Source organism: Rhinoraja longicauda, chromosome 4, assembly GCF_053455715.1.
Source record: "Rhinoraja longicauda isolate Sanriku21f chromosome 4, sRhiLon1.1, whole genome shotgun sequence".
In the NCBI taxonomy this organism is placed as follows: Eukaryota; Metazoa; Chordata; class Chondrichthyes; order Rajiformes; family Arhynchobatidae; genus Rhinoraja; species Rhinoraja longicauda.
This window is the reverse complement of record NC_135956.1, coordinates 43,451,409-43,472,692: the sequence shown is the minus strand read 5'-3', so window position 1 is coordinate 43,472,692 and position 21,284 is coordinate 43,451,409. Positions and strand designations below refer to the sequence as shown.

General features: G+C 47.9%; 1 protein-coding gene across 3 annotated transcripts; it reads right to left on the bottom strand.

The window, feature by feature from the left end:
* Positions 1 to 5,400: 5,400 nt before the first annotated feature.
* tbx20 (T-box transcription factor 20) lies at positions 5,401 to 20,791 on the bottom strand. 3 transcript variants are annotated; one of them, XM_078398609.1, is made up of 8 exons: positions 20,662 to 20,791; positions 20,023 to 20,254; positions 18,461 to 18,625; positions 16,637 to 16,745; positions 15,053 to 15,211; positions 13,700 to 13,791; positions 10,667 to 10,779; positions 5,401 to 5,884 (listed from the first exon to the last, which is right to left on the bottom strand). In XM_078398609.1, exons 1-8 carry the CDS (start codon positions 20,783 to 20,785, stop codon positions 5,547 to 5,549), a joined length of 1,332 nt encoding a protein of 443 aa, XP_078254735.1. In that variant the 5' UTR covers positions 20,786 to 20,791; the 3' UTR covers positions 5,401 to 5,546. The 3 variants fall into 3 exon arrangements, with proteins under 3 accessions (XP_078254735.1, XP_078254733.1, XP_078254734.1); XM_078398607.1 differs by having other exon boundaries at positions 10,667 to 10,812; positions 13,715 to 13,791; positions 20,662 to 20,785; XM_078398608.1 differs by having other exon boundaries at positions 13,715 to 13,791; positions 20,662 to 20,785.
* Positions 20,792 to 21,284: the final 493 nt, after the last annotated feature.

Here is a 21,284-nt window from a genome sequence, read left to right as displayed (position 1 = left end):
GTGAAGACTCTGGAGTGCATCTGGTCCTGAAAATTGATCAGACCACAGGTCCAACAACTTGACTTGTCCCACTGACTTGGCAACTGTAATTCTCCTTAATTCTTCCCTCCCTGTTACTTGCATCCTTCACAGTGAATATTGATGCAAATTAACAGCTTGATTCATCTGCTATCCCATGGATTTCCATTATAGATACCCCTTTCTTGACTTTTCTTTTTTTAATGTATGAGAAAACACCATCTGTTTTATAGGTTAGTCAGTTTTACCTCGTTCTCTAATTTTTCCTTAATAATATTTCAGCCGTTCTTTGGTTATTTTATATTCTGTTGAACCTTCCAACTTCCAGTATCATTCAATAAATATGCTTTCTTTATTATCTTCATTTGATATTGTTAAGCACTTGGGGTTGTTTTTCTCGTTGGAAGGTGCCTGTTCTGGAAGTACCTCTGATGTCCTCACACACCCCATTTGCACAAAGCAAGTTCCCATCATCAGTAAAGCAACAATTTCTTCCAGAGCTCTTGACTGGGAGACACATATTCGTCAGAGTGTTATCGAGAACTCCCTTTCTCTTGTTCGAGTACCATGGGATAATTTATATTCACCTGAGAGAGCAAAGGAGGGTGTTCCGAAATATCCGCGGGGCTGCACTCCCTCAGCGCTGCCCTGAGTCTCATTTTGTGTCCTCCGATCCAGAGCTGGGACTCACAACGTTCTCTCTGAGAGCTCCAGCCACAACTGACCAGCTCTTTGCTTCCTGACTATGCGATACCAACAGGAAGAGCAATTTTCGAACACATAGTGTACAGTATATCGTCTTTGTAAGTGAACTCTGATGAGGAACTTTCAAACTCCCGGGGGGGGGGGGGGGGGGGGGGGGGGGAAGAAACATGGAACTGAAGGCAAGTTCAAATCATCCATGAACCTATAGGGCCCTTGCACGGCAGGCGAGGTCACGACCCCTGACCCGTACTGTTGCCACGCAACGCCTTCTGGAGTACAAGCAGTGTAATGCAGGCAAGCACTTACTATGGCTGCCAGTACAGCGGGACCATCTTCGGTCCCAGCAGCCGTTGAATTGTCGCAGTTTTTTGCCAGAATTCTGCCAGACTTTGAAGCAAAAATCGCCGCTAAACGTGCAACACCTCAGTCCCAACCAAAAATCTTTATGAATGGCACCACATAATTACAGTGCTTAATCACATCAGGCTGCTTAACTTCATCCCAATAAACTTAGTACAGCTTTGGTGAAGATGATATTTAAATTTAAGATTTGTACCAGCATCTGCAGTTATTTTCCTACTTTAAGTTTAAAATGCTCTTTTGATGACAGATGATAAGCCAGATACCAGCTGCAGAACTCACAAATGACTGTTCCTTGGGGCTTGTAATACCAGGGAACTGCAGATGCTGGTTTATACCAGAGAAAGACACATATGCCAGAATAATTCAGCAGGTCAGGTAGTATCCCTGAAGAATATGGATAGGCGACGTTTTGGGTTGGAACCCTTTTTCAGACTGATCTGAAGAAGGGTCCCGGCTCAAAACATCACCTGTCCATGTTCTCCCGGGTTGCTGCCTGACCTGCTGAGTTGCTCCAGCACTTTGTGTCTTTCCTTAGGGCTTAATGATGAAGAGCTTACTCATATTTTACAGTTCATTTTTCTTGCTTTGGTGCACAGGAGGCCAATTGCAGTGGCTCTGGTTACATTTCAAAAGATATTCTTACAAAGCCTTTAAGGTTATGGATACCAGTGGTGGGGGGATTTAAATCAGCTCACTTAAATGCTGGAATTGGAAGACAATGGAGACATGGAGTGTGGCCAGGCTGGATGAAGTTAAGGAGAAAAGGATGGCCCGGGGTTTGGCCTGACAAAATAATGTAGCGGAATCACAGAGGGGGAGCAGTGAGAGAGGATGTTGCTGAACTCTCGTCGGAGAGAGGAGGAAAACCTCTTCAAAGTAGACGTACCTTGAGGAGATTTTGCAATGGAACGAACAAAAGGTGTCCGAAAGAAGTGGAGATACTGGTTTAAATCGAAGGTAGACAAAATGCTGGAGTAACTCAGCGTGTGGAGTTATGCTGGAGTGAGTGTAGATACTGGTTTAACTCGAAGGTAGACAAAATGCTGGAGTAACTCATACGTGTGGCGTGTGTTACGAGTGTATGCCGGAAGGTGCCTTGTACTCCAGAAGGTTTGAGCGACTCCGTGCGTCACGCCCTTTGACCTTATAACCTACCGTGCAATCCCCCTATTGAGGCGATTAGGTTCGATTGGCCAATTCTTTCTTATGCTTAGAACCAAACTTTTATCGTGGCTTTATAGTTCACGACGCAACGTGTATTGAAGCATCACCTTACGAAGGAGGGAGAAGTGCGAATATCCGCGGGACGGATCGAGACGGGAAACACAACAATGTTGAATTACAACACAAAGTCGTGTGGATCCCTCCTGTAAAAAAAAACATTAACACCAATATTGCAGCAACGGGTGCATTTAATGACTGTACAGATCTTGCTGTTTATAAATACACAATTTTAATCTTAAATTTCAAATATTACATTGAAATCAGTTCCAGCAGAAATAAATATATTGCACTTTTAGAAAACAATTCTTAATAGGTGTACCTCCACAATTTCTTTTGAATATAATCTAGTACAGGAGAAAAACACATTATGGCATTTTATTACTAATTGTTTTTAAATGAGTGAACATGCTCACAAATGGTAGGACATTAAATGGATGCTTGTAGAAATAGGGAGGGTTCTTCTTTTGCCTGCTTCTGGGACACGCACACAGTCTTTATCACACATCACATGCCCACACCTTTGCAGTCTCCTTACACATGCACACACACATGCACACACTCACCTGCACACACAACCCTCTTTCATGCACGCACACACATACACACAGACTCACGCGCGCACATCCACACTCTCGAACTTACATATACAGTTACAAGGAACGCACACAGTCGGCCCCTTTAACGGCACCAACGCAAACTCTTGCACAAACACACGTACACAAACACACCACGAGGCGCCGTGGGGAGGGGGATCTGGATTCAATGACGAATGCAGAGCGGTATGATGGGAGCTGCCTCCGATGTGCCTGAAAATGACGAGCACCTGTACAATGGCGCTGCGGCATGACTGTGTGCTGTTAAACAGTAAAAAAAACGGCATGCAATAGACAGCTGGATCGGATCGAATCTCCGCTGTCCTGCCACATCTGGTTGTGAATGGGGTGGTTAATTAAACAGTTAACGGGAGGAGGAGGTCACCCCATCTCCACTGATGCTGGACTAGGCTGGAAGAGCTGGAGTGAAGTGTGGAGTGAGAGTGTTCAGTCTCAGCTCCCTCCTAAGATTATCCCTCCTAAGAAACCAGTCCACTACTTGACTGAGGGCCCCCGGTATTACGGGACAAAGCAGCACCCCAGCTTTAGACCTGTACTCCAGAACTGACTGCCCCTCCAGACAAGCTGTTCCAGTCCATTACAAAACTGATAGCTACTGCCAATGGGGGAAATTGCCCAACTACACCGTGTTCACAAAAGCACCACAAATCCAATTCGGCTAATCGTGGTCGTATAAGCAAAGTAATTGAAGGTTACATTGATGGTGGCACTTATCGATGCGCTGATTGTGTTTCGCCAGGATCACTCAGCTCCATTCCTTATCACAGCTTTGGCGAAATGGTGACCAACCAGCTGAACTCCTGAAGGGAGGTGTGAGTGACTGTCCTTGATATCAAGGCAGCATTTCAAGATGCCCTGGTAAAAATGAAGTCAATGGAAATAAAAGGGAAATCCCAACGAATCCCTATCACTCAGATTCTGAACAAAGGAAAATAGATGTTCGAGATCAATTATCCCAGGCCCCGTGCATCACTGCAGGAGCTCCCGAAGACAGTGTCCTGGGCCCAAAGATCTGCAGCTGCTTCACCGGCGATCTTCCTTTCACTAGAAGGGCAGAGGTGGAACATGGAGAATGTTCACTGATGCGGCACAACGTTCAATTCCATTCACAAGTCCTCTGCAAATGAAGCATCCTAGGCCAGTATGCAGCGAGAACTGGGCGACATTCAGGTGCAGGCTGGTAAGTGGCAGGTAATAAATAAATAGTTGGCCACAAAAATGCCACCAATCACATTGTCCACCAAAAGAGAGCCAAAACACCTTCCCTTAATTCTCGATGGTGTTATCATCACCAGGACCCCACCATCAACATCCTGGTGATCACCAATGTCCAGACGCTCAACTATGTCAGACACATTAATCCCGTGCCTACAGGAGCAAGTCAAAGGTTAGGTATCCTGCAAAGAGTGACACTACAGGGCCTGCTCGCCTGCCACAAGTCACAAGTCAGAAGCGTGATGGATCCGTTTTCACTTGCGTGGATTAGTCAGCTCAACACTATCCAGAGCAAAGCAGCCTGCTTGTTCAATACCCACGCACCAGCCTTAACAAATCCTCCCTCCATCTCCAACACTCAGCGGCTGCAGTGTCCACCGTCTCCAAATTGCACTTCAGTTACTCACCCAGGCTACTGCCTTTGCACCTCCCGAAGCGTGACCTCTAACACCAAGAGGAACAAAGGCAATAGGCACAGGGGAACATCAGCACCAGCAGGTTCCCCTCCAAGACGTACAACATCGTGGCTTGGAAATACTTTGCCAGTCACTAGGTTTAAAGCCTGGAGCCCTCTCCACAACAGCACGCGGGGAACTCCTTCACTGGAAGTCCACATCAGAACAAGAAGCCACCTGACCATCACTTTCTTAACGACATTTAAGGATGGGCAATAAATGGCAGCGATATCCAGAAACTGGCAAAAAAATAATTTTAAAAGGGAACTCTCAGTCTCAGACATAGTGTCTCTCGCACCTCGTGTGCGCGCCTGCAAACACCGACACATTGTTGCAACATATGCACAGTCAATTATACACACATGCACACTGATACACGCAGACATATTGACACACGCGGATTCTCACACTGATGCACACACGCAACAAACACCCGTACGCAGACCGATGATACACACACGCATACACACACGCACTCCCACTCACACTCACACACACTTGCGAACACACTGACGGGTTGTATCGGAGATGTAATTGTATGTTCAGACACGCTGAGAGTCCTCAGTATGTCGGCAGCAGTGCACCATCTGGCAATACTAGTGCAGGAATGTCCTTCAGGTCGCTGGTTCAGCGGGCTGTCTGCGTGCCACACGGTACAGTGAATGCGTCTGGCTGGCAGTGTTGACAGCTCGCTGATGTGCCAATGCTGCAAGAAGAGGGCGCTTCATCCTTCCTGCAGCCTGGCTGTGAACGGTGCATCGTGGGAATTGTGGTCCACTGTGACAATGCATTGTAGTCCAATCCTGTGATGCATTCTGGAGGTTGTCGTCTCTGCCCGTGTCCCTGCAGGAGTTGTTTCTTGGTGCGCTGTTGGTGTAGAGCATGCCCCTGATGCTCTGAATGCCTCTCACGTGCGCCACGGTCCTTGGGGGAAATGCAACCCCGCTGTCCATCACACAAAGTGGGTCATGACAGCCGACGAGTGCCGCAGGCCCTGGATAGCGGCGTAGGGCCCCTGCTGGAAGTAGTGATGGTAGCGAGGCATGTGGAATGTGGGAAAGGCCGGTCCGCTGCCTTGCATGGAGCTGGCGATGGCTGACGGTGTCAGAGGCACCCCGATGCGGCTGTACTGCGGCAGCGAGCCTTGGATGGGGTGAGGAACAGGGGCGGCCAGCGAAGCGGCGGTGGTGGCGATTGCCAGCGACTGGGGGTGCTGGAAACCCGGGAAATTGCAGGAAGAAGCAACCCAGGTGCTCAGGGCCAAGTTGTCCGAAGTTGTAAAGGCGGATCCTGCAGAAAGAAAGTAGAGTGTGAGGCGGTGTACGCAGTCCTGTGGACACGGAAAGCGGCCGTATGTTAACAGATCGCGGCCGAGTGTTAACGGACCCTGCTTCAGTCCAAGCGGCAGTTGTGACCAAATCAAAAGTGCTGTAAGAACTCAGTCCGTCAAGCATCATCTGTGGTCGGGGAGACCAATCAACCTTTTGGGTCGGGATCTTTCTTAAAAACCACCAGAAAAATTTCGTAAATAATTTATATTATAATTATCATTATATTATCTAGATAAATAATTATGGTATGCAGTTTATCCACTTTTCAGTTCCCAGTCACTGATTGCCGACTAAGGTCAGCAGATGGTCGGGGTCCCCTTCATTTCGTCTCTAGTCACCCCCTCGGTGGAGCAGTCCCGAGTACTTTGTTGTGGCTGTGAGTTCCTTTCCAGGTTGGGATGTATAAACTTTCTCTTCCTATCTTTCACCAACCCTCTGCTGAAATGGAGATTGATCCAATTCAATGAATCAGAAAAACTCCATACACTGATGGTACGGCGTTAAATTAGGTTGTTCCCAAAAGAGCACCTTTTTTTTAATCGTTCTTTTCTGCTTCAGTTTTATTACTTAAGACATTCGGGATATATCCGAATGTTGGTTTGGCCGCACAGATCAGCAAACCCCGCTAAAGATTTGAGTCTCACTCCCTAGTGAACTTCGGGTAAATGCTGGGGGATAAATTACCTTTCTAGGTTCCATTGTGTAAGATCTCAGTTTCGCCTGTACTCATGTCTGGCCGGCACGGGTTTTCAAATCGGTACATTGCGTCGGTTCTACACTTATTTTTCACTGCTGCTCCTGACGTACACCAACCGAGTGGGAAAATGCAGCTTGGAACTATAGCAAAGTACAGATAAATGGATAGCCCTGTGCTAGCTCCTGGTCGGGGATGGTGGTTATTCAAAGCGCATATTGTAACACCGGAGATCTGGATTTCATCTTGGAGTTATGATTTTAAACAAGTTCCCTAATTTCTGAGTGTGAATGGGCTTTTCCCGCGGTCTCAAAGGGAATGCTATTTCCAGAGGGAAATTACCGTAGGGGATTCAAATGGGAAAATACCGGGTCTGGACTTGAAACGTCACCCATTCCTTCTCTCCAGAGATGTTGCCTGTCCCGCTGAGTTACTCCAGCTTTTTGTATCTATCTTCGGTTTAAACCAGCATCTGCAGTTCCTTCTTACACAAATATCGCAGAATGTCTGATCTACGGTCTTTGGGCGATGGGTTCCATTATAATCTGCACATACTGGATTGGATAGGGTATTGAATACTGTCCAATCCACCTCCACTCCATTGAGGACATTGGACTTTGTCTCTGGAACCAGTACGCTACGATGCGGAGGACTATATTCTGCATTCTCTACTTTCCCATCACTCTACTGAATGTACTTGATTTCGGCATGATTGTGTTTAGGTATGCTAGGAGGCTAGGAGGCTGCAGAGTGACTTGGATAGATTAGGCGAGTGGGCAAATGCATGGCAGATGCAATATAATGTGGATAAATGTGAGGTTATCCACTTTGGCGGCAAGAACAGGAAAGCAGAGTATTACCTGAATGGTGACCGATTGGGCGAAGGGGAGATGCAACGTGACCTGGGTGTCATGGTGCACCAGTCATTGAAAGCAAGGATGCAGGTGCAGCAGGCAGTGAAGAAAGCGAATGGTATGTTGGCATTCATAGCAAGAGGATTTGAGTTTAGGAGCAGGGAGGTTCTGCTGCAGTTGTACAGGGCCTTGGTGAGACTGCACCTGGAGTATTGTGTGCAGTTTTGGTCTCCTAACCTGAGGAAAGACGTTCTTGCCTTAGAGGGAGTACAGAGAAGGTTCACCAGATTAATCCCTGGGATGGCGGGACTTGCATATGAGGAAAGACTGGATAGACTGGGCTTGTACTCGCTGGAATTTAGAAGACTGAGGGGTGATCTTATAGAAACATATAAAATTCTTAAGGGGTTGGAGAGGCTAGATGCGGGAAGATTGTTCCCGATGTTGGGGGAGTCCAGAACCAGGGGTCACAGCTTAAGGATAAGGGGGAAGTCTTTTAGGACCGAGATGAGAAAACATTTCTTCACACAGAGAGTGGTGAGTCTGTGGAATTCTCTGCCACAGAAGGTAGTTGAGGCCAGTTCATTGGCTATATTTAAGAGGGAGTTAGATGTGGCCCTTTTTGCTAAAGGGATCAGGGGGTATGGAGAGAAGGCAGGTACAGGCTACTGAGCTCGATGATCAGCCACGATCATATTGAATGGCGGTGCAGGCTCGAAGGGCCGAATGGCCTACTCCTGCACCTATTTTCTATGTTTCTATGTTTTTATGTTTCTAGGTACAGTATTGTCTGATTTGATTGGATAGCATGAAAAACAAAGGTTTTCCCTGTCCCTCAGAACATGTGACAATAATACATTTAAACCTAATTAAGTGGAAGAGTGATCGAGTCAGAATCCGTGGTGCTGTGGATTCCACGGAGGCAAATTGAGGAACAGGTGTAGGCCATTCAGCCTCTCATATCTGTTCCATCATTCAATAAGATCAAGACCAATCTATGACCAAATAAATATCTCTTCCCCTATCCCTTAATATCCTCAGTTGGCAAGAATATCTCAGATTTGATATCCAATTGCTGCAGGTGGAAGGATCTCCATATTTCCACCATACTGGATGTAGAATTGTTTCCAAATTTCACAGCCCATCTGATTCTTGGATTCCACCCCACCCCCAATAGTAGGAATCACTCCTTCCCAGAGACATTTTAACGCATTAGGGTAACTAATGCGGGGGCTAATTTGAGCACAACACACAGGGAGGTTCCCACCTATGCCCAATGGTGGTAAGATGTGAGTTCTGGTTACAAGTGGGGCAAAACCCGTCTGTGCCCAGCTGGCTCCAAAGTACAATAAGAAGCACAAACTGTATCTAACCCTGGCAGCTAATGAGATGAGAGACACTCGCTGGTCTCTGCATCCTGTAAGACTGTGCAGACACAACTAATGAGCAGTCGGAGACCAGCAGATCCATCATCTTGCCTAACCCAAGTGCTGAGCCTGAATGCATGCTCCCTCATTTACCATCCGTGGTGGAGACATTTGGTTAGTTTAAAGGAGAGTTCAGTTGCTGCGTCGCATAAGGCCAACAAACAATGAAATTATTATTTTTTAAATAAAATTATTTGGAACACTTTTCTAAATCTTAAATGATTGCTAACCAAATTAAATTGCTATCATTGCTACACTATACTCTGTTAATTATTTGTGAGCAGATTTTGTCCTTGTAACATTCCTTAAATAGTTTATGGCGAGACTGAGGTTTCTGATGATATCTAGGCTCAGTACAGTAACTTGGATGATAAATGGTTCAGCTTTAACTAATGACTGGGTTTATGCTGCGTTCTTGCACAGATTCAGTATGCGTCCATTTGGAGGATTTTATAGAGATGTTACTGAGGTACTTATTTTTATGTGACAGCAGACCTTTGGGATAGACACAAAATGCTGGAGTAACTCAGCAGGGCAGGAGGCATCTCTGGATAGAAGGAATGGGTGACGTTTCGGTTCAAGACCCTTCTTCAGACAGTCACCGGAGAGGGAGACACAGAGATAAGGAAGTGCAAGGTGTGAAAATGAGACATCAAAGGAAATGCGCGGACCGCCTAAACCTACCTGATCTCCCGGTTGCTAAACACTTTAACTCCCCCTCCCATTCCCATACTGAACTTTCTGTCCTGGGCCTCCTTCATTATCATTGTCTGAGTGAGGCCTAGCGCAAATTGGAACACCTCATATTTTGCTTGGGCAGCTTACACCCCAGTGGTATGAATATTGACTTCTCTACCTTCAAGTAACCCTTGCTTGACCTTGCTCTCTCCATCCCTTTCCTTTCCTAGTTCTCCAACCAGTCTGACTGTCCCTCTGATTAAATTTTAACTCTGTATGGTTCGTTGTCACCGTCTAGCTAACAATGATCTATTTAACATTTTCCTTGAACTGCATCTCCTTTGTTGTCTCATTTCCACATCTTACACTTCCTTATCTCTGTGTCCCCCTCTCCCTTGACTCTCAGTCTGAAGAAGGGGTTTGACCCAAAACATCACCCATTCCTTCTATCCAGAGATGCTCCAGCATTTTGTGTCTATCTTCAGTGTAAACCAGCATCTGCAGTTTCTTCCTACACAGCAGACCTTTGGGATTTTGCTCTTATCTGGAATGCTTCAGTTCTCCGGGTGAGGATGGAGATTTGGAGAGTTCCCAGCTATTCTCACCAGGGATGGGTTAGGATCTACAGCTCAGGTGGGTGTGCTTTCCCTGGCTTTCCCTGACCAGGTGCCAATCCAACATGTATCTTCTCAGTGCCCCATCACTGCTGGGCCTCCAGAGATCTCGGCAGAAACTACTGACTCAGCACTGTCATTACATTAATGCAGACACAGAAATAATGAAATCATGGAAAATTGCCATGGGGCCGTAAGTGGCGGAACAATTTGTCATTGGCAGCTACTGCTGGAATCCACATCTGTGCAGATCAGAAACCGCTGTCTATCCAGGAAAACGCTGTGAGTACTGGCATATTTGCCTCAATATCCAGGCCATTGTCATGGTGTTGCTGGTGGGATCTTGCTTTGCACAGATTGACTGTTACATTTACCATATTATAGCAGTGAGCACACGTCAAGGATATTACAGTTACTCAGGCGACAGGGTGCCCTGGGTGATGGGATATGCTGTAGATACGGGTTTTTTCCTACCTCTGTTCTGTGCTATTTGGTTCTCCTCTCCAAGAGCATCATCTTCACCTCCATATGTCCGGATGGGTGATCGTGCATAGGTATGCTTCTGGATGAGATTCTCCACACTTTCCCTGCAGCACAGTACAGACAGGGTCAAGAACAAACTAAATAGAAGCACATGCAGGCCATTCGGCCCTCATGTCTGCTGCATCATTCAATAGATTATAGAGAATCGCTCTTTCCTGCACTAACTCGTCTCCCCTGGGGATGTAAATCTAACCAGTGCCACCTGGTGAAAAGTAGATACCTGCGTAGAGATGAACTGAACTGATTCTCGCTTCATGACAGCTGATGTCTCCCTTTTCAATTACAATTAGTCATCTTGCTATGTGCAGGCAATTAAAGAACAAACATGATCTCGATTTAACTCTTCTGGCCCATGTAGTGTGCGGAGACATAAGGGATTGCAGATATTGGTTTATAAACCAACATCTGCAAATCAGTCTGAAGAAGGGTCCTGACACGAAACGTCGCCTATCCATGGCATCCAGAGATTCTGCCTGACCCTTTGAGTTACTCCAGCACTTTGTGTTTTTATTCCGATATATTGTAAGGTCTGAGTTAGATTCCCATTTCTTCTAACTTTTATTTCTCAATTTCCTTGTAATATTTCACCTCTGCCCAAATTACATTTAACTTAAATTCAACGAGTGGATCATAATAAGAATGAAAGGTTAAAGTCCTGCTTCCCCGCGGCCTCTAATGACTTAATCTTCAATGTCCGTGCAAGTAGATGAACGTATCACTTCATATTTTAATTTCTGAGATAAGATCGCAAAGGATTACACAACTGTTTCCCCTTTGCAATATTTCGATATATCTCCAAAATTTGAATTTCCATTCCTACCGCGCCCCAGATCCCGAAGATCCCAGTGAATCACAGATTTCAGTGACTCATGGATCTCATGATTCCCGAATCCCAGTGACTCCCCGGTCCCAGTGATTCCTTACGACCAATTCTCCATGTCTCCCCTTTCAAACTTTTGCCATCGGCTCATCTAACTTCCCACTAAAACAAACTGCGTCAGTTCGATTACACACAAACATCAATCTCTGACAACAGTCCTAACCCGACTCTTAAATTTGGTTGAAAACACAACTGTCCGAACGCTCTCAACCTCCGTCAGACTTGTCCTCACCTCTGGCCCACCGGCAGTGACCGCCCAGCTAACTGGGTGCGGCGGCGCTATTCCACCCAGTCCTCAAATCATAGCAGCTGAAAGGACGGGGTGCGCAGGTAGGGGCTCTCCGTGAAGCGGGCAGTGACTGGGGTGGGGATGGCGGTGGGGGGTTGTAGATAAATCTAAATTCCTTGAAATAGTTCACCCAATGTCCCGAATTATACCTGAACTGCATTCGTCAACCATAGGGCGCTAGCGGGGTGCTGGAGCAGGGACATCGCAGCCGGCAGCCCCGCCGAGCTTATTGCGCTGGTCCGGCTGCCGGTGAGCTCCGGTCGGGGCTGCGATTGGACCGGTACAAATCTGTCCCGACTGTGAATGGAACTGCGGCTCGCTCTGCCTACACACAATTGATCTTTCCATCCCAAGCCCTTGACGGTCGGAGCTGAACCGCCTGCCCAGGAGTCGAAGCAAACCCGAAACGTCAGACGTCTGAGACCTAATCGAAGCCAAACGTTGGGCCCACAGACAAATTAGGTTCTTTACATTGGGGCCCCGTCGCCTCGCCCCTCCCAGTGCCCGCGGGCAGGGTGTGCGGGACCTGATCTCCGTGCATTCTCTGTCCAGGCCGCTTCAGTGAAGGGCGAGATATTTCGTTGAAAGATAGACTGGCGTTTCTCAAAAATAGAACATACACCCGTTACCTTGCAAGGCTAAAACACGAGTAAACCCCTCCTCTCAAAATTTTGATCCAGTAATTTTTTTAACGCTCCCCCAAAACTAAACCATGAAATGCGACCGGTCGAAATGGAAAGCTGGTGGAAATCGGGATTCAAGCAACAGCGGAGAACGGGTGGCCTGGAAACCACAGAACATGCGCACCTGAAAAGCCCAACGTCCAAACCTTCAGCACACCCTCACTGGGCTCGCAGCCACACAGTAACCCGCGAGGATGCCGATAGCCCGGAGAGTACCTTCCTGTTGAAGGGTGGGGACTTGGCGGGTTTGGATCGGGATGGGTTGGGAGTGGATCCGGGGACGGACGGGGGTTCACGTGTTTCAATGGAACAAGAGGCAGGAGCGAGTTGGCTCCGCCGTCCACCAATACAGTGGGAAGCGTCAACGTGTTCGGAGGGAGTTGCATGGTTCAAGCCGAGGTACATCTGCGGTCTCAGTGTCGGAGCCAGCGCCGCAGCAAGGTGACGGGAGGAGATGGGCGCGGGCAAGCTGCGTCTGTAACGGCCAGCCCTAGCTCGTCCACAATGGTCAGTGTCGGCCAACACCAGACTCCACTCATTACATGACTCTGAAGCGGTTACATGACCCTGCAGGACCTATACATCAGGAGGTGCAGATCCAGAGCAAGCAAGATTATGAGGGACCCCTGCCACCCCAGTAACTGACTGTTCCAGATGCTACGGTCAGGCAAACGCCTCCGTTGTCACGCTGTGAAAACGGAGAGGATGAGACGGAGTTTCTTCCCACAGGCCATCAGGACTGTGAACTTTTATAACTCCAGAGACTACATTTTTGTCTACACTATAGTAACTTATTAACTGTATTTATATGCTGTAACTGTAATTCTTTTTTGTGCACAATCCGCAGGCATTGCCACTTTCATTTCACTGCACATCGTGTATGTGTATGTGACAAATAAACTTGACTTGACTTGCCTTGACTTGAAATGATTGAGAACCGGAGCATAGTTTCACTGTTACAATATTACAACCAGTAACATGCAGAGACGTTTTACAACCCGAAGTGTTAACTAAACTAGAAGCTTATACTCCTTCGTATTAATTTATGTTTGTTTTGCATTGTGTAAACCGCGATATTCACATCATATGAAACTGAGAAGAAAGGGCCTTACTCCGGGAGACAGTACCTCTCCATATCGGTGAGCCGGGAGGAATCCCGGAATCCTTTGGCGAAAGGATTGCTATCGATTTTTAATTTGGTGATCTGCAGGGCAGAAAGATAATGAGAAAATTCCCCGTAAACAGCGACGCGAAGAGAAGGATGACACATGCTGGAAATCTGAAACTAAAACAGAAAGTTCTGGAAAATGGCGGCAGGTCACGCAGCATCTGTTGGGAGAGAAATAGTTAAGGTTTCAAATTCGGGACCACTCCCCAGAAAAGTCTGAATCCTAATTCCTTACTTTAGGTTGGGGCTGCGGCTGCAATACGGTCAGAATTACTAACCCGGAGTTCAAAGGCTGGTAGATTCAGTAAAAGTCACTGATCCTCTTTAGCGGATTATTTCGTATTTTCATATGACAGATCAGGAGGACAATCGGATCATCGCGACTGTGCCACCTCATAGAGCAATCCAAGCCTCACTAACTTTCCTATAACCCTATGTTCTCTACATACCCCAGGGCAATTTACAGATGTACCATACCGACCAGCAAGTCCTCGGAGTGCGGGGGAGGGGGGGGGGGGGGGGACCCTGAGCATCGGAGGTAAACCCATGTGGTTACAGGGAGGACCTGCGAACTCCTCATAGACTTTAGCCGGATTATACCCAGGAAGCTGACCGGACCAGTCCTGTCTGAGAGCTTTGGACCTGAAACATTGACTTTACCTCCCTGCAGTTGTGGCCTTACCTGCTGAGTCTTTCTAATATTTCCTATTTTGTTTTTGATTTTCACAGGTTCTTTACTTGGGTTGAAAACCCGTTGACCGCCGTAAAATCAATCACCATCTCTGTTGCCACTAGCAATTAGCCTAGTGACCTCTGTCCGAGGGCCTCTGTCCAAGTGACCTCAGTACAAATTACATCTCCCGTTGACCACTGTTCTATTGCCCTCTGTCCCGTTCACTTTTAAGCCAGCCACCTATATTAGCGACCTCTGCCCCTGACCTCTAACTCAGCGACCTCCACCCGAGTCACCTATACTAGTAATGTCTGTCCCGTGATATCTGTCCCAATGACATCTATCCCACTTACCTGTGGAAGTAACCACTATCTGGCGACCTCTGTCCCAGTGATCTCTACCGCAGTTTCCTATTATAGTGACTTCTGCCGGTGTCCTCTGCCACATGACCTCCATGTGAGGGACCTCTGTCCCGGTAATCTCGTATTTAATAAAATCCATTCATTATATTTATAACGACCCTGGGCTATTTGCAGCGTAGTGATCGGCTGGATGAAGAGGGACAGGGCGGGCAGCGGGTGGGGGTCTGAGCCGATGACGGGCGGCGTGACAGCGGCGACTCACTAGTTGGTTCTGGTAGGCGGTCACCGCAGTGAAAACTGTCTCCGGGAAGATGAAGGTGCGGAACTCCTCCGACTTGAGGTTGACCAGAGAAGCGGTGTGGTCTTTCTTCCTAATGACGTGAACCCGGGGCTGATATTTGTGCATTGAGTTTAAAATTATCTGTGGAATGAATTCGTCTGCATTACACACACATGATATTGGCACCTCGACAACTCAACCCCATCCCAAAAACTACCCCAACGGTAGAATCCTAGCCCGGTGGATAAAGACTAGGATTAGGCAGAGGGCGGGGAGTCAGATCAAAGAGGCGATGACCAACGATGCTGATCGGCTCCGGCTGACGAGAACAATTGCCGAAGATTGACACAAAACGCTGGAGTTACTGAGCGGGACAGGCAGCATCTCTGGATAGAAAAAAAACGGGTCGGGTGTGAAGAAAGGTCTCGACCCGAAACGGACTGAAAAGGGATCTCGACCTGAAACGTCGCCCATGCCTTCTATCCTGAGGTGCTGCCTGTGCCGCTCAGTTACTCCAGCATTTTGTGTCTTTCTTCGGTGCAAACCAGCATCTGCAGTTCCTTCCCACACGAGAAGAATTGTCGTACAGGCCCAAAGCAACCCTCGGCCATAACCCCAACTTCACCAAATCCGTTAGTTAAATGGACCAAAGGGTGATGTGTACTTCAGATAATAATCCCGAGGATTGCCTGGACGTTGATTATACAGCAGGCTGATCCAACCGACTGATGTTTCTACCATTTTTATTTTTGGGGCTTTTTCCATTTCACGGTTTCAAGGTCAGTTTATCGTTACGCAGCAATTAAGAGGCTGGGTTAAGAGGCCCCTTAATTAAAATACATTAAACAATTAACTTGTTTCCGATTACCTGATAGTAATCCTACCCTTATTGACCTCTACACAGACACATACATTAGTACGCACGATTATGCGCACAGTCCATTTTTACATACATATACATATATATATATATATGCATGTAAAAATGGTCTGTGCGCATAATCGTATATATATATATATATACACCTGTACATGCACACAACTATGGACTACACATCTGTACACAGACCCACTTATACATGCACCCTTACTTATGCACAACTAGACATACAGAGTGAGAAGGTGAAGGCGTGGTGGTGGTGGTGGGGGGGGGGGGGGTGTTCAGACTAATGGGAGGACTGCAACTGCGGTTTATTCAATGAAGTATTGGGAACCAGCCCACGACGTCACTCTACGGTGTTCAGTGTTGCGTAAATATGCGGAGTTAAGCTGGCAATTTGCCAGTGCAGTCGTGTGAATGAACTGCTTTGGGAGTCGGTGCGTTGGGAGTTCCTGGTCTAGGGAACGGGACATGGGATTTTGATTGCAACAATGTCATGCGGCTAATTGCGGGCGCAGGTCTGTGGGTTCCTGTTCTGTACAAACTAAAGGCCCGGGTAGAAGGAGCTCCGGAATTCCTCAACCGTCTCATCGAGCAACCTCAAACCGGTTGCAAGTCAACGATTACAGTTTATGTTTAAAGTTCCAGCGCTAGGGATTGCCCGAAATAAACTCAGTACAACTCACGTGTCCGTGTTGATCCAACTCGTTGTTGGTGAGTTTCACTTTCTCGAAGGAGACCATCTGTTTCGAAAGCTGTTCCCCAGTGAACGGACAGTCAGGGTGCACATAGAGCCTAAAATCGGGATATGGTGGTCAGAAAGAGGCGGGGTTAAGAGGGGAATTGCTTCTGGGCATGGTAGACGGGGAGGTGAGGTCTGCGGGAACGGAGAGCAGTGGGAAAATGTCCATGCACGACCGGGCTGGTCAGTGCATTCGGGGACAGTACTGGATTCCGGATCTGCGGATTCCGGCTCGGCGGAATCAGATTTGAAATCAATGGATTCGGGATCGACGGACTTGGGATGAGCAAATTCTGCATCAATAAACTGGAGATCGGGGTCTCGATCTGAAACGTCACCCATTCCTTCTCTGCAGAGATACTGCCTGTTCCGCTGAGTTACTCAAGCTTTTTGTGTCTATGGAGATCTTCAAGCCTCCAAGAACAAAGTATCAAATATCCAGTTTATTTGATCTGCTTCCATGCAACATTCGACAAGCTGCCCTATCGTCTGGGCAGTTTTGATTTTATTCAACATAATCTCAGAATTTCCAAAAGGAAAACGGACCAGTATCGGGAGCAGTCCGTTATGTTACTGCAACCTGGGAATTCTGTTCCCCAGAATTTTTGTCAGAAGTTCTGCGTTGACATAGTCTGCCGAGGTTTCAGTCTGTTTAGTTTATTGTCACGTGCACCGAGGTACAGTGAAAAGCTTTCTGCTGCGTGCTAACCAGTCAGCAGAAAGACAATACATGATTACAATCAATCCATTTACAGTGTTTAGAAACATGGTAAGAGAACAGCGTCCAGTGCAAGGTAAAGCCAGCAAAGTCCGGTCAAGGATAATCCGAGGGACATCAGATAGTAGTTCAGCACTGCTCAGTACTATCAGAATGCTTAATTTTAATTGGCAAAATACAGGGTTAGTGTCAAGATAAGTTGGAGGTAGGGATAAAGCGATTGTTAGGATCAGAGCTACAGTGATAGGGCAGGGTGATTGAATTTGTGGTCAGAGCCATTGAGGTGATTCTGACCTTGTTAGAGTGATTTGCAGGTTTGGTTAGATTGAATGCAGTCAGGATGGGTTGATATGGAATGGAGAGTATTTCGGATCGGAGTTAGGGTGTTAGTTAGGGCAGAGTGACCTGATTGGGTAATTGTGGTTAGGCGATTGGGGGCAGAGTGAATAGTTAAAGCGATTGGGGTTAGTGTGATTTGGTTTCGGTTGATTGGGTTTAGGGTATTGTTAGAGTGATGAGTAGATTCTACACGGGTGGATTGGACATCATGACATCTCTCTGGAGCGTGCCAGATGCCCAAATGATTTGAACTGGAATACATTCGGGTTAGTGCCAGGTTACAGTGAATTACATTGCGATGACAGGGGTGGGCCATCGATATTTTATCCTGTCTTTATCTCGGTAAGTGGAAGTGGGAGTGCCACGATCTGTAAACGCTGGATTTGCCTCTTTGTTTGGAGTGAGACACATTCTCAGCACAGCACCAAATAAAGACGTTTACTCAGACACTAGTCATGTGTTCCGGGAACAGCTCTGGATGCTCATTGATTACTACCGGACCAGAAAATGCTGGAAAAACTTAGCAGGCCAGGGAGCATCTGTGGAGAAAGAAGCCGCGGCCCGTTCCTTCTGTTTCCAGCATTTGTGTTTTTAGATGCAGATTTTCAGCATCGGGAATGTTTCGATCGACAGTTTCTGTCGGACAGACGCGGGCGGGAGTGGGTGAATCTAGGATTATCGCGGAGCAAAGGGTGAAAACAAATACCGCACCTCGCTGGGAGTGGCGGATCGGCCTTGCCTGCCACCAGCCAAGATGAGCGATGGTAGGCGTAGCGATAACGCTTGTTGTCCACCGCCACGATATCCATCAACACGATATACTTCGCCTCGGAATCGACTCCAGACAGCGAGACGCGGATAGTTGGGAACATTCTCCTGAAACATGCCAGAGGAAGCGAGCAACTCTTTAACCCCAACTATAGCACGGCTCAACGCGTCTCCAACATCCAACTAATAACTGTGCACTCTGCGGCAGGAGAACCGCAAGCAAACGAGCTTCAATCGGAATTGAAATCTCAACGGGGGCATTAGCAAGCCTGAGTGAAATAATAAAACAACGTCCTCCTCCTTCCCCGCAAGCCCGCTCACCAACATCCCCTTCCCCTGGCGGGAGTAAAGGTTAAAAAAAATCGCTAACATGACTCTCTGTTGGGTGGGTGGGTTTCAATGGTTTCCCCCTCCCCTCCGGGTTCTATTTCACCGCAGCCCTGAAAAAAACTCCTCTCTTTATGCTGGAGGCTGCTTTCGAAAGGTCCGCCTTGAAGCGGCTCACGTCCCTCACACCGCGGGTTCTGCCGCGGCATCAGACCGCGGGGTCTGGAGTTGCAGCAGGTCCGAGTCCCTGGACTCGCAGAGCTAGGGGTGGTTGGAGACAGGGCTGACCTGACACACCACTCAGTATTTTGGCAGCCGTACAATCAAGAACAATTCTCCTACAAACGTGATTCGGCTGCCCTTGATACGAAACGTTGCGATGTTTCATGATTTCAAAATATTCTCACAACTCTAAATCGTTTATTGAATACAACAATATTAGAGAATTACTTGCGATCACCGGCGTGAAAATAATTGATTCTACACAATTCCTGGTTTAATTTTTCCGTTCATTTTCCCCATAACTGCACGGATCGAAATCCTTTCGTTTTGGGTCGCTATGGAATTCTCTGCCACAGAAGGCAGTGGAGACCAATTCACTGGATGTTTTCAAGGGAGAGTTCGATTTAGTTCTTAGGCCTAAAGGAATCAAGGGATATGGGGATAAAGCAGGAACGGGGTATTGATTTCAGCCATAATCATATTGAATGGCGGTGCTGGCTCGAGGGGCCGAATGGCCTACTCCTGCACCTATTTTTTCTATGTTTCTATGTTTCTATGCTATCAGATCGAATCAACTCATTGCGAATAGCTGGTGTCTTTTTTTTACGTTACGGGGCAAGGGAAATCACCCCGGTCGTGGTCACTCCGAGTGCAAGCTCACCCGACGTCGCTCATCGCTAGTCTCCGTACGGCGTTGTTTCGTTCAGATTTGCCTCCGTGTCCGGTATATACCATGAAATATCAAGCGAGGCGGCGGTAATTAACGAAACATGGAGGCGTTTAAATATACAGAGCCCAGTTTTAACATTCCCCCTCAAGACATGCGCTTCTGTAAATTCTTCGAATTCTCCTTTGACCAAATGGTTCCCGCAATGTTTCTATGAACCCAATAAGTCTAGTCTAAAATTAAATGTAAGCACGGTCCCCTTGGTCGACTCACTGCCGCAGTTCCCTACCTGCCGGATTTAGTGATAATCATCTCGGTGCCCAACTCGTGAAACTTGTCCCACAGCTCTTTGGTTTCCAAGTTACAGGTGATTTTAGCCATCTCTGCGCTGGGGACGCTAGGGGTGGTCGGGATGAGAGGTTCCGTACACGCCGGAGATCCGCTGCTGCCGTAATCTCCCAGCTCCAGGCTGCCCAGATCACCCAGGGGCTGCGAACAAGAAGACTTCTCCACAAACTGTTCTGTTTAGAGGGACAAGGCAATTGTCAGTTTGCTGGCAACCACGACCGCCCGGTCAAGCGATAACCGCGGACCTCACCCGAATCGTTATCCTCAGTCAGACCCCCCGACTCACCATCTTTACCGACTGCGCTTCAAACTTCAGAGCCAGACTTCAAAGCAACTCTGCACAGCGAGACGCTACTCCGCATCCGAGAGCGACATTTCCTTCAACATAGAGGTCAACCCAAATGCTTCCAGTTAACTTTAACAGATTCAGCCCGGCTTCTCCCGTTTCTGGAGCACCTATCCCACGCATGTCCCCAAACATGTTAATCCCAAATCATGCAACGACAGGAAGCTTTAGCCATCGTCAGTAACATTCTCGCAGGTGCGCGGCGAGGCTCCGTTGGTGCAAGGATTGACTTACCGAGGGGTTTGATCGTATTCTCCTGTAGTTCCCTGTCCTTGGAGTTTCCAGTTGACATGAGGGCCGCAATGGAGAAAGCATTAGCCCGGGACGAGAGCTGTGGTTTGGTATTGTTGTACTCCATGCTGGGACCTTGCGCAGTTGCTGCCAGTTGGGTCCGGGTCTCGGCTGCGGTCCAGGAGCAACCCGGGAGGTACTTCACTCACTCCGGGACAAGTTGCTCCCCTCTGCCTTGACCGAGCGCTTACCGACTGACTGTAAATCGCCTCCCGCACTGTCAATTAATTTGTTGTCTCCCGCACCCCGTACCCTAGACTCTGGTGGGGGTGGTGGGAGCCAATCAGCGATCTTTGACGTCACGCCCACTTGCTTCCCACCAGATAAGGTGGATTAACCCAGTGCGCGTGCGCACCGCTGGCCGCCCTCGGAGGATGCCAAGGGTGTGCGCATGCGCCTTAGTTGCTGGCTAAAGAGTGTCGGTCGTGCGCAGGCGTGGATGGGGCCGGTCCGCCGTCGGAGCGGGGTTGGGGCGGAGTCACGGGGATTAACCCTCTCTGGGCCACGGAGCAGCGCGCCCGCTTCCTGCGGGCATGCAGAAACAAACTGCAGCGCAGGTCGTGGCC

Excerpts from the sequence above, each read along its gene's own strand:
- tbx20 (XM_078398607.1), bottom strand. The coding sequence starts at position 20,785 with ATGGAGTACAACAATACCAAACCACAGCTCTCGTCCCGGGCTAATGCT. Across the intron at positions 18,626-20,022 it reads ATTATCACTAAATCCGGCAG|GAGAATGTTCCCAACTATCC; the intron begins GTAGGGAACTGC and ends GGCATGTTTCAG. Across the intron at positions 5,885-10,666 it reads CCAAATAGCACAGAACAGAG|GATCCGCCTTTACAACTTCG; the intron begins GTAGGAAAAAAC and ends TTCTTTCTGCAG.